The sequence below is a fragment of the Pseudophryne corroboree genome, chromosome 6 (genome assembly GCF_028390025.1).
Source record: "Pseudophryne corroboree isolate aPseCor3 chromosome 6, aPseCor3.hap2, whole genome shotgun sequence".
NCBI classification, from domain to species: Eukaryota; Metazoa; Chordata; class Amphibia; order Anura; family Myobatrachidae; genus Pseudophryne; species Pseudophryne corroboree.
This window is the reverse complement of record NC_086449.1, coordinates 76,488,722-76,505,849: the sequence shown is the minus strand read 5'-3', so window position 1 is coordinate 76,505,849 and position 17,128 is coordinate 76,488,722. Positions and strand designations below refer to the sequence as shown.

Genomic DNA, 17,128 nt, shown 5'->3' with positions numbered 1-17,128 from the left:
GCAGAGAGAGTTAGATTTGGGTGGGTTATTTTATTTCTGTGCAGGGTACATACTGGCTGCTTTATTTTTACACTGCAAATTAGATTGCAGATTGAACACACCACACCCAAATCTAACTCTCTCTGCACATGTTAAATCTGCCTCCCCTGCAGTGCACATGGTTTTGCCCATCTGCTAAAAAAAGTCCTGCTACGATCAACTTGGAATTACCCCCTTAGTACAACACTTGGCAGAAGACGACAGTAAATGAAAGGCGTCTGAAGTGTTATTACACATATATGGAAGGGGATGTGGTCAAGTTTACCTACAATCAGAATCCCGAAGGTCAAAATCCCGACATGATCAAAATACCGACATTTAAAATGTCGACAGGTCAAAAAGTCGACATGAGTTTTTCATGATTTTTTCATTGAAACCGACTTGTTGATACTTTTCCATCCCAGTGGACCTGGAGGGGGAATATAACATACCCGAAGCATGGTGAACCATGGGAGGGGACGCGTTACACTTGGACGGTGTCCATGTCAACATACACACAAAAAAATATATATGAAAAACTTGTGTCAACTTTCTGACCTGTAGACATTTTAAAAGTTGGTATTTTGACCTTGACGGGATTTTTGATCGTCGGTCAATTGTTGTCGGGATTTTGACTGTCGGGATTTTGATTGTAGGTATGGAAGCTAGGATAAGACTTGCAGCAAGAATATTGTTATATACTGTGCAAGTCTCTTCATTTTCACTTAAAGACTTTATACATCTCCGCCTTAATAAAATAAATGAAGAGAGAGAAGAATAAATTAAAGATTTCCTTATACCTTTTTCAAGGGCTATTATTTTCTTTGCAGCGACCAGCCCAGGGGACTGTGCCCTACCTTGGGACATTTCTGACAGATCTCGTCATGTTGGACACAGCCCTCCCTGACTACATAGAGGTGAGAACGGCCATGATTACTGGAAGCGCCATTCTCTATCCTATAACGCATTATTTCAGAATGATTTGTCAGTCCGCCCCCGCTGAACCTCCTTCTGTTTCACAGGGTGGGCTGATAAACTTTGAGAAGAGGCGCAAGGTGAGTCTTGTCCCGCCCGTCTACACAGATAGAAATACGGCCTCCTTGCCCCAAAAGCTGACACTCTCCCCTTTTTCTAGGAGTATGAAGTATTGGCCAAGATTCAGAAGCTTCAGCTGACCTGCCGACATTATGTCCTGACGCCGAAGCCGGAGATCTTACAGGCCTTTTATACCCATCGGCAGCTGACTGAGGACCAGAGGTGAGAGGCGCAGACACCAACCGTTTAAACCAGTGGTTCCTAGACTCTGTTCCCAAGCACTCCCAACAGTTCATGTTTTCCTGGTCACCTAGAAGGTGCACAGGTGTATTCATTACATACTGACACATTTTAAAAGATTCACAGGTGGAGCTAATTATTTCACTTGCGATTCAGTGAGGAGACCTGGAAAACATGCACTGTTGGGGGTCCTTGAGGACTTTGGCAACCACTGGTTTAAACGGCCATCTGGAAAACCATTTACTTTGGTATCTGCGGAGGTCTCTGTTTAAAATGAGGACAATGGAAAACAAAGTATCACTCAAAATGTATTTAATAGGGGCTGACGTTTGTTGCCATTTAATACATGGGGGGATTTAACAAATCTTGGAGAGAGATAAAGTTAAGAGATATAACGTATAGTGATGAGCGGGTTCGGTTTCTCGGAAACCGAACCCCCCCGAACTTCACCCTTTTTACACGGGTCCGAGCCATACTCGGATTCTCCCGTATGGCTCGGTTAACCCGAGCGCGCCCGAACGTCATCATCCCGCTGTCGGATTCTCGCGAGATTCGGATTCTATATAAGCAGCCGTGCGTCGCCGCCATTTTCACTTGTGCATTGGAAATGTTAGGGAGAGGACGTGGCTGGCGTCCTCTCCGTTATTGTTGAACTTGATTGTGCTTTATTGCTTAATTGTGGGGAGGACTGGGGAGCAGCTGTATAATATAGGAGGAGTACAGTGCAGAGTTTTGCTGATCAGTGACCACCAGTTTTATCCGTTCTCTGCCTGAAAAAAACGCTCCTTATCTGTGCTCAGTGTGCTGCATATATCTGTGCTCACACTGCCTAATTGTGGGGACTGGGGAGCAGCTGTATTATATAGCAGGAGTACAGTGCAGAGTTTTGCTGACAGTGACCACCAGTATACGTTGTCTGTCTAAAAAACACTCCATATCTGTGCTCAGTGTGCTGCTTTATTGTGGGGACTGGGGACCACCAGTATAATATTATATAGCAGGAGTACAGTGCAGAGTTTTGCTGACAGTGACCACCAGTATACGTTGTCTGCCTGAAAAACACTCCATATCTGTGCTCAGTGTGCTGCTTTATTGTGGGGACTGGGGAGTCGGGACCACCAGTATAATATTATATAAGAGGAGTACAGTGCAGAGTTTTGCTGACACAGTGACCACCAGTATATATAACAGTACGGTACGGAAGGCCACTGCTGTACCTACCTCTGTGTCGTCATTAAGTACACTATCCATCTACATTCTAATTCTATACCTGTGGTGCATTTCAGTTGTGCAGTTTGCTGACACAGTGACCACCAGTATATATAGCAGTACGGTACGGAAGGCCACTGCTGTACCTACCTCTGTGTCGTCATTAAGTATACTATCCATCTACATTCTATACCTGTGGTGCAATTTAGTTTTGCAGTTTGCTGACACAGTGACCACCAGTATACTATATATTGCAGTACGGTACGGAAGGCCACTGCTGTACCTACCTCTGTGTCGTCATTAAGTATACTATCCATCTACATTCTATACCTGTGGTGCATTTTAGTTTTGCAGTTTGCTGACACAGTGACCACCAGTATACTATATATAGCAGTACGGTACGGAAGGCCACTGCTGTACCTACCTCTGTGTCGTCATTAAGTATACTATCCATCTACATTCTATACCTGTGGTGCATTTTAGTTGTGCGCAGTATATATAGTAGTAGGCCATTGCTATTGATACTGGCATATAATTCCACACATTAAAAAATGGAGAACAAAAATGTGGAGGTCAAAATAGGGAAAGATCAAGATCCACTTCCACCTCGTGCTGAAGCTGCTGCCACTAGTCATGGCCGAGACGATGAAATGCCATCAACGTCGTCTGCCAAGGCCGATGCCCAATGTCATAGTAGAGAGCATGTAAAATCCAAAAAACAAAAGTTCAGTAAAATGACCCAAAAATCAAAATTGAAAGCGTCTGATGAGAAGCGTAAACTTGCCAATATGCCATTTACGACACGGAGTGGCAAGGAACGGCTGAGGCCCTGGCCTATGTTCATGGCTAGTGGTTCAGATTCACATGAGGATGGAAGCACTCATCCTCTCGCTAGAAAAATGAAAAGACTTAAGCTGGCAAAAGCACAGCAAAGAACTGTGCGTTCTTCTAAATCACAAATCCCCAAGGAGAGTCCAATTGTGTCGGTTGCGATGCCTGACCTTCCCAACACTGGACGGGAAGAGGTGGCGCCTTCCACCATTTGCACGCCCCCTGCAAGTGCTGGAAGGAGCACCCGCAGTCCAGTTCCTGATAGTCAAATTGAAGATGTCACTGTTGAAGTACACCAGGATGAGGATATGGGTGTTGCTGGCGCTGGGGAGGAAATTGACAAGGAGGATTCTGATGGTGAGGTGGTTTGTTTAAGTCAGGCACCCAGGGAGACACCTGTTGTCCGTGGGACGAATATGGCCATTGACATGCCTGGTCAAAATACAAAAGAAATCACCTCTGCGGTGTGGAATTATTTCAACTAAAATGCGGACAACAGGTGTCAAGCCGTGTGTTGCCTTTGTCAAGCTGTAATAAGTAGGGGTAAGGACGTTAGCCACTTCGGAACATCCTCCCTTATACATTCATCATAAGTCAGTGACAAGTTCAAAAACTTTGGATGACAGCGGAAGCAGTCCACTGACCACTAAATCCCTTCCTCTTGTTGTAACCAAGCTCCTGCAAACCACACCACCAACTCCCTCAGTGTCAATTTCCTCCTTACCCAGGAAAGCCAATAGTCCTGCAGGCCATGTCACTGGCAAGTCTGACAAGTCCTCTCCTGCCTGGGATTCCTCCGATGCATCCTTGAGTGTAACGCCTACTGCTGCTGGCGCTGATGCTGTTGTTGCTGCTGGGAGTCGATCGTCATCCCAGAGGGGAAGTCGGAAGACCACTTGTACTACTTCCAGTAAGCAATTGACTGTCCAACAGTCCTTTGCGAGGAAGATGAAATATCACAGCAGTCATCCTGCTGCAAAGCAGATAACTCAGGCCTTGGCAGCCTGGGTGGTGAGAAACGTGGTTCCGGTATCCACCGTTAATTCAGAGGCAACTAGAGACTTGATTGAGGTACTGTGTCCCCGGTACCAAGTACCATCTAGGTTCCATTTCTCTAGGCAGGCGATACCGAAAATGTACACAGACCTCAGAAAAAGAGTCACCAGTGTCCTAAAAAATGCAGTTGTACCCAATGTCCACTTAACCACGGACATGTGGACAAGTGGAGCAGGGCAGACTCAGGACTATATGACTGTGACAACCCACTGGGTAGATGTATTGCCTCCCACAGCAAGAACAGCAGCGGCGGCACCAGTAGCAGCATCTTGTAAACGCCAACTCGTTCCTAGGCAGGCTACGCTTTGTATCACCGCTTTCCATAAAAGGCACACAGCTGACAACCTCTTACGAAAACTGAGGAACATCATCGCAGAATGGCTTACCCAAATTGGACTCTCCTGGGGATTTGTGACATCGGACAATGCCAGCAATATTGTGCGTGCATTACATCTGGGTAAATTCCAGCACGTCCCATGTTTTGCACATACATTGAATTTGGTGGTGCAGAATTATTTCAAAAATGACAGGGGCGTGCAAGAGATGCTGTCGGTGGCCCGAAGAATTGCGGGCCACTTTCGGCATTCAGCCACCGCGTACAGAAGACTGGAGCACCACCAAACAATCCTGAACCTGCCCTGCCATCATCTGAAGCAAGAGGTGGAAACGAGGTGGAATTCAACCCTCTATATGCTTCAGAGGATGGAGGAGCAGCAAAAGGCCATTCAAGCCTATACATCTGGCCACGATATAGGCAAAGGAGGGGGAATGCACCTGACTCAAGCGCAGTGGAGAATGATTTCAACATTGTGCAAGGTTCTGCAACCCTTTGAACTTGCCACACGTGAAGTCAGTTCAGACAATGCCAGCCTGAGTCAGGTCATTCCCCTCATCAGGCTTTTGCAGAAGAAGCTGGAGACATTGAAGGAGGAGCTAAAACAGAGCGATTCCGCTAGGCATGTGGGACTTGTGGATGGAGCCCTTAATTCGCTTAACCAGGATTCACGGGTGGTCAATCTGTTGAAATCAGAGCACTACATTTTGGCCACCGTGCTCGATCCTAGATTTAAAACCTACGTTGTATCTCTCTTTCCGGCAGACACAAGTCTGCAGAGGTTCAAAGACCTGCTGGTGAGAAAATTGTCAAGTCAAGCGGAATGTGACCCGTCAACAGCTCCTCCTTTACATTCTCCCGCAACTGGGGGTGCGAGGAAAAGGCTAAGAATTCCGAGCCCACCCGCTGGCGGTGATGCAGGGTAGTCTGGAGCGAGTGCTGACATCTGGTCCGGACTGAAGGACCTGCCAACGATTACTGACATGTCGTCTACTGTCACTGCATATGATTCTCTCACCATTGAAAGAATGGTGGAGGATTATATGAGTGACCGCATCCAAGTAGGCACGTCAGACAGTCCGTACGTATACTGGCAGGAAAAAGAGGCAATTTGGAGGCCCTTGCACAAACTGGCTTTATTCTACCTAAGTTGCCCTCCCTCCAGTGTGTACTCCGAAAGAGTGTTTAGTGCAGCCGCTCACCTTGTCAGCAATCGGCGTACGAGGTTACTTCCAGAAAATGTGGAGAAGATGATGTTCATCAAAATGAATTATAATCAATTCCTCCGTGGAGACATTCACCAGCAATTGCCTCCAGAAAGTACACAGGGATCGGAGATGGTGGATTCCAGTGAGGACGAATTAATAATATGTGAGGAGGGGGATGTACACAGTGAAAGGGGTGAGGAATCGGAGGATGATGAGGAGGAGGACGACATCTTGCCTCTGTAGAGCCAGTTTGTGCAAGGAGAGATTGATTGCTTCTTTTTTGGTGGGGGCCCAAACCAACCAGTCATTTCAGTCACAGTCGTGTGGCAGACCCTGTCGCTGAAATGATGGGTTCGTTAAAGTGTGCATGTCCTGTTTATACAACATAAGGGTGGGTGGGAGGGCCCAAGGACAATTGCAAGATGGGTGGGTGGGAGGGCCCAAGGACAATTCCATCTTGCACCTCTTTTTTCTTTCATTTTTCTTTGCATCATGTGCTGTTTGGGGACAATTTTTTTGAAGTGCCATCCTGTCTGACACTGCAGTGCCACTCCTAGATGGGCCACTTGTGTTGCTTAGCTTAGTCACACAGCGACCTCGGTGCAAATTTTAGGACTAAAAATAATATTGTGAGGTGTTCAGAATAGACTGGAAATGAGTGGAAATTATGGTTATTGAGGTTAATAATATTATGGGATCAAAATGACCCCTAAATTCTATGATTTAAGCTGTTTTTTAGGGTTTTTTGAAAAAAACACCCGAATCCAAAACACACCCGAATCCGACAAAAAAATTTCGGTGAGGTTTTGCCAAAACGCGTCCGAATCCAAAACACGGCTGCGGAACCGAATCCAAAACCAAAACACAAAACCCGAAAAATGTCCGGTGCACATCACTAATAACGTACCAACCAATCAGTTCCTGTCGGTTTTTTTTTAGCACAGCTTGTAAAGTTTTAGAATCTACTTTCTCTCTCTCCACTTTATCTCTCTCCAAGACTTGATAAACCTCCCGCATGTTATGTTATACCTTCACGAAGTTTTAAAGACAAACTGCCACCCTCATATAAATATATTATAATCCCAAAATATAAAAACACAAACGATACTAAACAATACAGTTTAATACTAATTTACCAAATTAGTTTTCTAAGCATGAATTAAAGGAAAGTGTGGAAAAGCTTTGTATTGTGTGATAGCTCAATTATGCTGCATTCAGATCGCAAATGCCGGATCCTACCCGGTAAGAGAAACGTGTCCTTACCGGGTGGGATCCGGCATTTGCGCTCCTCTGCTGGCTTTCCGACCCGGCAATATACTGGGTCGGTTGCCATAGCAGCGGGGGGCGCAGCAGCAGCAGGGGCGGGGGTGGAGGCGGCGCTGGGAGATGAGCTCATCTCCTGCGCCGCCTCTCCCTATGCTGTGAATGGGAGCCGTGTCGCATCGGAACGGCTCCCATTCACACTGCACCTGACCCGGTATTCAACCCGGTAATAACCCTTCTTTTTTACCGGGTTGAATTACCGGGTCAGGCGACCCGCTAATTCTGCAAAGGACCTTTCCCATCGCACACTGACCCGTTTCGACACGGCAATATGCCGTGTCGATACCGGGTTTTTAGTGCGATGTGAAAGTTTGTCATTTGGGAGGGCGGATAATGTGGATGTACAGGAAAAGCAGTAGAATAACCTGTATTTAACATATCTAAATGTATTAGTCATTCTGTTCTCATATCAAGAGATCTAGAAAACCTGCACTGCTGGAAAGCCTGATCTCTGAATGCCATGTGCTAGAGTATAATAAGGATATATGTAGCTTTCACTATGTCTTTCGCACACAAACAGAGACCGGTTTATCTGCTGGTTAGAGTTTACAATTTACACAATAAATGGGTGTGACTGTTATTACTGTGTATGTGTCTAGTATTCATGGTCATATAATAGATGTATTATTATCGTTATGTTCCTACAGCAGATGTATTATTACAGCAGGTATATTATTAATTCAGATGGGTTATTACACTAAGATTTATGTTTGTGTTATAATTAATGCACCATGGTGCAATGATAACTAATGTTGCCATAACCTGTTTCAATTTATTTTGGGGTCACAGTTACCGGATTTCTCGTAGCATTGAGCCCCCTGCGGATTCCTGCCCCAATTCCCCTCGTATCCGCAGGAAACTGACCAAGAGGTTCAGCTCGTAAGTGTATATTTATTATTATTACTATAATTTATTAAGTGCCAGCAGATTCTGCAGCGCTTTACTGAAGTATATTATGGTCTCTTTCAGGTATAGTTCTCTGCCTTGACTTGCTTACCCATCGCTCCAGTCCTGTCCTTGGGTCCACTATCCATAACTCCAGTGCCCTCTCTAGGTGCACTCTCCATTACTCCTGTCCTCTTCCTAGGTCCACTTTCCATAAACTCAGTGCTCTTACTAGGTCCACTCTATAAAGCTCCAGTTCCCTCATTTGATCCACTCTCTATAGAACTAGGCTTACACTGTTTACATTAGTTCTACCTCTCACTAGGTCCACTCTCCGTACTGTAGCTCCAGTCCCCTAAGTAGGTTCATTCTCCATAGCTCCACTACCCTCGCTATGTGCCCTCTCCATATAACTGGGTCCTTTCTTCATAGCTCCAATCATCACGCTAGGTCCACTCTCCATACCTCTAATCTCCTCACTATGTCCATTCTCCATACCTCCAGTGCCCTCACCAGGCCCACTCTCCACAGCTCCAATCCTTTTAATAGGGCCAATGTCCATAGCTTCATTCCTCCTACTAGGTCCAATCTCCATACTGTAGCTCCAGTGCTCTCACTAGGCCCACTCTCCATAGCTCCAGTGCTTTCACGAGGCCCACTCTCCATAGCTACTATCCTATTACTAGGTCCACCCTACACATTGTAGATTCAGTCGTCACACTAAGTCCATTCTCCATAGCTTCTGTCTCCTCACTAGGTCTATTCTCCATAGCTCCAGTTTTCTTACTAGGTCCAATCTCCATAGCTTCATTCCTTCTACTAGGTCCAATCTCCATATTGTAGTTCCAGTCATCACCCTACGTCCACTTGTTGCAGTCCCCACACTACGTCCATTCTCCATAGCTGCAGTCCCAACACTAATCCAACTTTCCCATAACTCCAGTGCTCTCACTAGGCTCACTTTCCATACTGTAGCTACAGTGATTACACTAGGTCCATTCTCCATAGCTCCTGTCCTCTCACTGGGTCCACTCTCTGGAACTCCAGTCACCACACTAGGCTAACTCTCCATATTGTAGCAACAGTCATTACACTAGTCCTATTGCTAAGCTTGTATGATCTCACACACTCTCATTGATCAGGTTTGTGTGGACCGTGAGAGGTCCACACAGTTATCTTGAACCCTAGCCTCCTTGCCAGGTCCATACAGTGCCTAGCTCTGATACCATCCAGGCTTTTCCTCCTCCCAGTATGCTTGTCTGGTTCAGGAGGACCCAAGTTGTTGCTCAACAGACCCACTTCTTATAGGTCAATTTTGACAGGTATCTCAATGACCTCACCAATTCCTAGCGTACTGCTGGCATACTCATGAACATTGTATCTCTTTCATCCATCTGGGGATGCTGCGCACTTACTGCTGGGTTAGAGTGTATGGGTAAAGGAGTTTGGCACAGAACCTATAGAAAACTAACTCCTCCCCCCTCTAACCCTTCCCATCTCCAGCCTGACTAACCAGTACCTCAGTTTTAGTTTTGTGCCTGTGGACTACAGACACAGTTTTTTTACCTATAGCTTTTAGTTAGGTTTTTGTTGTTGTTTTATTTAGTTTTTCTGGGGTACCTAGTCCCAGTATACTGGTGGCAGGTACTGCTGGAGTGGGGTTAGTTAGTGTAAGTTATTTTCCCACTCTAATCTGCCACTGGATGGTCACCATACTTCGGACACTGGGGCTCTCTATCCGGACAGGATCCGAGGAGGCAGGGGCGTAAGTTTATAGTAGACGCCCGGAGGCGAAACAGATGATGGTGCCCCCCCAACACAGCCACATATACACACACATGTATACAAATACACATACAGCATCCATATACACACACACACATCACATATATACATATACACACACACCCATCACATATACACACACAGCCACATAGATACTGTACAAATTCACACACACACACACACACACACACACACACACACACACACACACACACACATATACATTTACACACACACAGCCATTGTCCCGACCCACCAGTCGTTAGTCCCCTCTTCGCACCAATTTCTTCCCACAGCAGCTCCTGGACTGTGGAGAAAAAGCAAGGGGAGTTAGATGGTTCTGCAGAAGGTAGCCGGGCAGCCGCGGTGTCAGCGGGAGCCTGTGTGTCAGCGGGAGGGAGCCGGACAGCCGCAGTGTCAACGGGTGGGAGCCGGCCAGGTGCGATGTCGGGGCGGGAGCCGGAGTGACTGCGGGAGGGAGCCGGGCAGCCGCGGTGTCAGCGGGAGGGAGCCGGCCTGGTGCGGTGTCAGGGCGGGAGCCGGAGTGACTGCGGGAGGGAGCCGGGCAGCCGCGGTGTCAGCGGGTGGAAGCTGGCCAGGTGCTGTGTCGGGGCGGGAGCCGGAGTGACTGCGGGAGGGAGCCGGTGTCATGGGGCGAGAGCTGGGCAGCATGGGAGTCAGCAGGAGGGAGCCCGTCAGCACGCAGAGTCTGGGGGCGGGACTCGGGAGCTGGGGTGTCAGTCGGGACAGGCGCCAGCCAACCCCACATCCCCTTTGCTCGTACAGTGTAAGTTGCTGGTGCACAGTGATGGAAGTGCACCTGAGGCAATGGAGAAGGTGCCCCCTTCACTGCTGGAGCCCGGCGGCATTCGACTCCATTGCCTCCGGTACTTCCGCCACTGCAAGGAGGCACTGATAAGGTACAGGACAGCCACAATCTGTCTTGGCAGCATTGGGCTGTACCATATATATATATATATATATATATATATATGTGTGTGTGTGTGTGTGTGTGTGTTCATAGATTTTTACTCTTGCTGTGCTTTACGTGTCAGCAATTTCCCCACAGGCCTCCCCCCCCCTTCCGGGGGTGAGCTGCGGCGCTGGGTAGCATGGGTTACTTTATCACTGCTACCGCTATCATTGCTGGCTGGTGGTACAGGCGGAGCGAGAGTGAAGGAAGGTTAATACCTTCCCGCTGCCCGCCAGACACTCTGTGTTAAAACGCGCCGCAGTCCTTCTCCTGAAGGGGAGCCGCGGCCTTTCGGATACAAGGGTCCTTCTCCTGAAGGGCATTTTGACCAGCCACGGCGGTGAAGCTAGAGAGGAAGGAAACACTTCCTGCCTTCTTAAGCCCGCGCACACATCCGCTCAGCTTCTGTGGGAGGTCTTGAGCTCCGGGCGCCATCTTCTGCAGCTTCAGTACGGGGGATGCTGCGCAGCACATTACACACACATAAAGCAACTCTCACTCTGTTCATTACAGAGGGGGATCAAGCAACAGCAAGTATATTAGTTATCATTGTGTTATTGGCTAACCTTTATATATATATATATTGGCAGAGCCTGTCACTTAGTGTTACACTCATTATCATAGTGAGGTTCACTAATAGGATAAAATTCACCCGGTTATTCAAGGGGTATATAAGGAACAATTTTTTTGGTTTTTATTACTTATTGTTCCACTGTTTAGAAATAGAAAAATGGCCAATATAAGCTGGACAAATCTGCAAAAGGGAAAACATCCTTGGTTGTTTATTTTGCCTGTTCACAATGTGGTTCAAAGCTTTCAAAAGGTACGTGCTCTGGCACACCGGTTGCGGACCAGCAGGTTCTGCAGATCAGTCTATGCCTCTGTGGGCCAAACACATGGCCAATGCCGTATCAGATTTATGTCCGTCCAAATCGGTTGCTGATTCCAGTCAGACTACCGAGGAGCCACTGTGGGCAAAAAATATGGGCAAGTGTCTCTCTGATTTAACTCAGTCTTTGAACAAGATTGTCAACTCTTCGAGCAGTTCTACTGCTGCAATACGCCCACAGCCATTACCCGCTATAACTTGTCCAGGGGAGGAGTTAGATTTTATGACCTCCCCCTTAGAGGAAGGTGAAGTAGACCCAGAGTGGGAGGATGCTTCGGCTTGGGAAGAAGAGGAGCTATCTACGAGCTCAGGTGTCAGATTGCTGATAGAAGCCATCCGTCACTCTTGATCTCCAGGATGCGGCAGTGGCGGAGACTTAATAATAATAATAATAATTGTATTTATATAGCACTCTTTCTCCAATAGGACTCAAGGTGCTTAACAGATACATAGCATAATATAGTACAGAAAATAATGAAGTACAGAACAGCTTTTCATAAAATACAGAAGCATGAATATACTAAAGGGATATTATGGAAATGCTTGAGTAAACAGGAAAGTCTTGAGTCTACTTTTGAAGGACTCTATAGTTGGGGCCTCTCGCACTGTGCGGGGTAGTGCGTTCCATAGAGTCGGAGCCGCATGACTAAAAGCTCGACCCCCAGATAAATTATGGAAGATTCTAACTATTGCTAAAAGTCCTTCAACTACAGATCGCAGTAATCTAGTGGGACAGTCTGGGGTCAAAAGCTGCTTCAGGTACCTTGGGCCCTGGTCATGTAGTGCTTTGAAACTCAGTAAGCCAATCTTGAAGATGATTCGCCATCTTACAGGCAGCCAGTGAAGGGAGTAGAGTATGGGTGTTATGTGCCTAGAACGGGGCTGGTCGGTCAACAGCCTGGCAGCTGTGTTTTGCACCAGCTGTAAGCGGTGCAATTCTTTTGCTGGGAGACCAAGGTAGAGGGCATTACAGTAGTCTAATCGAGATGATACAAATGCATGGATGACTTTTGGTAGATCATTTGAGGGAATTAAGTGCTTGATTCTGGCTATGTTCCTCAGGTGAAAGAATGAGGATTTGATTGTGGCTGATATCTGATGTTTAAGTGTCAAGCCACTATCCAGGACAACGCCAAGATTCCGCACACGATCAGTGGTTTGTAAATCTGAATCCCCGAGTGTAAGTCCAGTTGGTTGGCTATGCTGTAGTCTTGTCCTTTGATGTTGCGGTCCTATCATAAGGACCTCTGTTTTATCCGTTGTTCAGTCACAGCCAACTGGCACTCATCCACTTCTGGAGTTCAGCTAGACAGCCATTTAGGGTTGCTACTGGGTTATCAGTGCCCAGAGCAAAGGACAAGTACAGTTGTGTATCATCTGCATAGCAGTGGTAGACCAGCCCATGGCGCCTGATTATTTCACCCAGTGGGAGCAGGTATACTGCAAAAAGCATGGGGGATAGTATAGAACCTTGTTGGACACCACATGTCAATGACACTGATGGTGATGAGTATACTCCAGACGATACTCTCTGTGACTTGTCTGTGAGAAATTATTTGAACCAGCTTAGGACTGTCCCACCCAGTCCACAAAAATGTATCAGTTGCTCAATCAGAAGCCCATGGTCCATGGTATCAAATGATGCAGAGAGATCCAGAAGGATTAATATTGAACACTTTGCGGATATTTTGAAGGAGCCCTGGTTTAAACCGGACTCTCGTTTCCAGGCCCCTAAGAAATTGAGATTTCTGTATCCCTTTAAGGAGGAGGACACTAGATTTTGGGAAATGGCCCCAAAGGTAGATGCCCCTATTACACACTTGGCGAAGGCTACGGTTATTCCCTCCGTACAGTCTGTGACCTTGAAAGATCCTACAGATAGGAAAATAGAGGCAATCCTTAAATCTATGTTTGCTCTATCAGGTATTTCCCTACGTCCAATTCTCGCTGGCGCTTGGGTTCTTAAGGCCGTGGATGACTGGCTAGCACAAGTGGTGTCTGAAATGCAATCTGACGATCCGTCAGAAGCTATTCAATTAGCAGAACAGATTTCTAAAACTCTGACTTATGTAGGTGAAGCCTTGTTGGACTCTGCTGCGCTTCAGTCACGTGTAACTTCCTTGGCTGTAACGGCAAGAAGATCTCTCTGGCTTTGGGTTTGGAACGCTGACTCCGATTCAAAACAGACTTTAACAACCATGCCCTTTGAAGGGGAGTTTCTTTTTGGATCGGAACTAAAAAAAGATTATTTCAGATACTACTGGAGGCAAGAGTCCTTTTTTTCCAGTTGCCCCTCAAAAACCGAAATCCACGAAGTTTCGGTCCTTTCGTACTCAGGGAAGAGGAAGTTTCCAGTCATTTCAGGCTTTTTACAGATTTCCACGAAGAGGAGCATTCAGAGGTAGAGGAATACAGGCAACTCGTAGACCAGCTATTAAGTCTACTGACAAGCCTACTGTATGACGCTTCGAGGTCTCCGAAGGGATCACTGGTGGTCGGGGCTCGGTTACTACAGTTCAAGGATGTGTGGCTCCTGTCAAAACCAGATCGGTGGGTGACAGGAGTCATCTCCAGAGGATATATCTTAGATCTCGAGGAACCAGTCCCACATCATTTTTTCGTCACCCCTCTCCCAAGCGATCCCTCCAGGTGTCAAGCTCTCCTTCAAGCAACGGCCACGCTTTTACACAATGGAGTAATTCTTCCAGTTCCCAACCAGCAAAGATGTCAGGGATTTTCCTTGAGTCTTTTTATCGTAAACAAACCGGACGGTTCGTCCCGACCCATTTTAAATCTCAAATGCCTAAACCCGTATCTCTCTGTCCAGAAATTAAAAATGGAATCCATTCGTTCAATTATCGCCGCCATATAGCAGGAGAAATATTTGGCTTCCATAGACATAAAGGATGCATACCTACATGTTCCCATTTGGACTGGTCATCAATATCTTCTATAATTTGTAGTCGACCCTTGGCATTTTCAGTTTCAAGCTCTCCCATTCAGTCTCTCCATGGCCCCTCGAGTGTTTACAAAGACTCATGGGCCATATCGTGGCAGTACTGAGGTGTCAGGGAGTCAACATTACTCCTTACTTGGACGATCTGTTAATCAAGGCCCCATCAGAGACGATTCTTCATCAACACTTGCGACTCACAATAGACACCCTGCAGTCCTTCGGATGGATAATAAATTTCCCAAAATCGTCGCTGCTTCCTTCTCAGAAGATGATGTTTCTGGAACTCTTATTCGACACCAGGAGCCAGAGAGTGTTTCTTCCTCAGGAAAAAACCCAGGACCTACGGTCCAGAACTCGAACACTGTTACAATTACCAATGGTTTCAGTTCTCAGATGCATGCAGGTGTTAGGAAAAATCGTTGCAACCTTCGAGGCAGTCCCATATGCTAGATTTCATGCCCGACCCCTTCAAGCTCAGATTCTCAGCTGTTGGGCTCGGATGGGACGACACCTCGAATTACAGTTGTTCTGCTTGACGGTACAGACTCGTAAATCGCTCCACTGGTGGCTTCACAGCCACAATCTGACCAAGGGAGCTCCGTTCACAATTTGTATTGGATGATGGTCACCATGGAAGTCAGCCTCATGGGTTGGGGAGCGGTGTTTCAAACTCACCATTTTCAGGGACTCTGGAACAGTCAGGAATCATTGTTACAGATCAACATTTTGGAATTGCGAGCGATCCGGTATGCGCTCATTTAAATACAAACCGTGGTCCAGGGTCATCCAGTTCGGGTTCAGTCCGACAACGCCATGGCGGTGGCTTACATAAACAGACAAGGAGGAACTCGAAGCTGGAACGCCATGAAAGAGGTCACTCATATTCTCACGTGGGCAGAGCGTTGGGTTCCGGCCATCTCCACGATTCACATTCCGGGAGTCGAACACTGGGAAGCAGATTTCTTAAGCCGTCACACAGTTCACCTGGGAGAGTGGGAGCTTCACCAGGAGGTGTTTCTTACTCTAGTGTCTCTGTGGGGAGCGCCCGACATAGATCTCATGTCGTCTCGTCGCAACAAAAAGCTCCCTTACTACGGGTCGCGCACTCAGGATCCTCAGGCGACTGTAATCGATGCCTTGACAGCTCCATGGCAGTTTCAACTGGGATATGTGTTTCCACCGATTCCGCTAATTCCACGTCTACTTCAACGAATGCGGCGAGAAGGCCTGCCAGTCATTCTGGTAGCTCCAGATTGGCCGCGTCGCCAGTGGTATACTCTTCTGTGCGGCATGGTAGTCAGGGAATCTTTCCGTCTCCCTCTGCGACCGGACCTTCTTCTATCAAGGACCATGTCGCCACCCAGATTTAAATCGGCTGGCTTTGACAGCATGGTTCTTGAATCCAGCATTTGAACAGCTAAAGGATTATCTCGGCCAGTCGTACAAACGATGATTCAGGCTAGGAAGCCGGTAACTTCTGGAATTTATCACAGGGTGTGGTGTATTTACATTGCTTGGTGTGAAAAACGTGGATTGGTACCGGACCTATTTAGGGTACCTCGCCTGTTGTCTTTCCTTCAGGAGGGTCTCACTTAAAGGACAGGTCTCTGCTTTATCGGTACTTTTTCAAAAAAGCTTGGCTCTCATTCCAGAGGTCCAGAAATTTCTTCAGGGAGTACTTTAGATTCAACCTTCTTTTGTTCCCCCGGCTCCTCCCTGGGACTTGAATTTAGTTCTTACGGCTCTTCAAAAATCTCCGTTTGAACCATTGGAATCTGGAATTTCGATTCCTAACACTCAAGGTTGTTTTCTTTTTGGCCATTGCCTCAGCCAGACGTGTATCTGAGTTGGCGGCTCTTTCTTGCAGGCCGCCTTTGTTGGTTTTTCATGATGACCGAGTGGTTCTGCGTACAAAACCTTCCTTCCTTCCGCAGGTTGTGTCGGCTTTCCACCTAAATCAGGACATTGTCCTTCCAGCGTTTACTCCTTCTTCCTCCGGGGAGGATATTCATTTGGCCTTACTGTATGCTGTTAGGGCCTTACACATTTATTTGTCTCGTACTGAATCTGTTCGTCATACAGATTAGTTGGTGTTGATTGACACACCCAAACGGGGTTGGCCGGCTTCTAAGAATACGGTGGCTCGTTGGGTGACTTCGACCATTCGGCAGGCATACATATCTTCTAATGTTGCCGTTCCTGATCCAATACGGGCTCATTCGACTAGGGCTGTTGGAGCCTCTTGGGCTGTTTGCGGGGGTGTTTCTGTGGACCAGCTGTGTAGGGCGACGACCTGGTCATCCGTGCATACCTTCACGAAGTTCTACCATTTTCATACTTTTGGTGTGAAGGCTGCCTCTGTTGGGCGTCGAATTTTGCAGACAGC

General features: G+C 47.1%; 1 protein-coding gene across 4 annotated transcripts in view; it reads left to right on the top strand.

Moving 5' to 3' along the window:
* Nucleotides 1-17,128, top strand: part of RGL3 (ral guanine nucleotide dissociation stimulator like 3) — a 99,274-nt gene that overhangs the window by 72,045 nt on the left and 10,101 nt on the right. For all 4 annotated transcript variants that reach the window (XM_063931220.1, XM_063931222.1, XM_063931219.1 and 1 more), the window contains 4 exons: nucleotides 849-935; nucleotides 1,041-1,073; nucleotides 1,154-1,275; nucleotides 8,044-8,133. In XM_063931220.1, coding sequence (XP_063787290.1) covers nucleotides 849-935; nucleotides 1,041-1,073; nucleotides 1,154-1,275; nucleotides 8,044-8,133 — 332 coding nt within the window. The remainder of the gene's footprint in view (nucleotides 1-848; nucleotides 936-1,040; nucleotides 1,074-1,153; nucleotides 1,276-8,043; nucleotides 8,134-17,128) is intronic.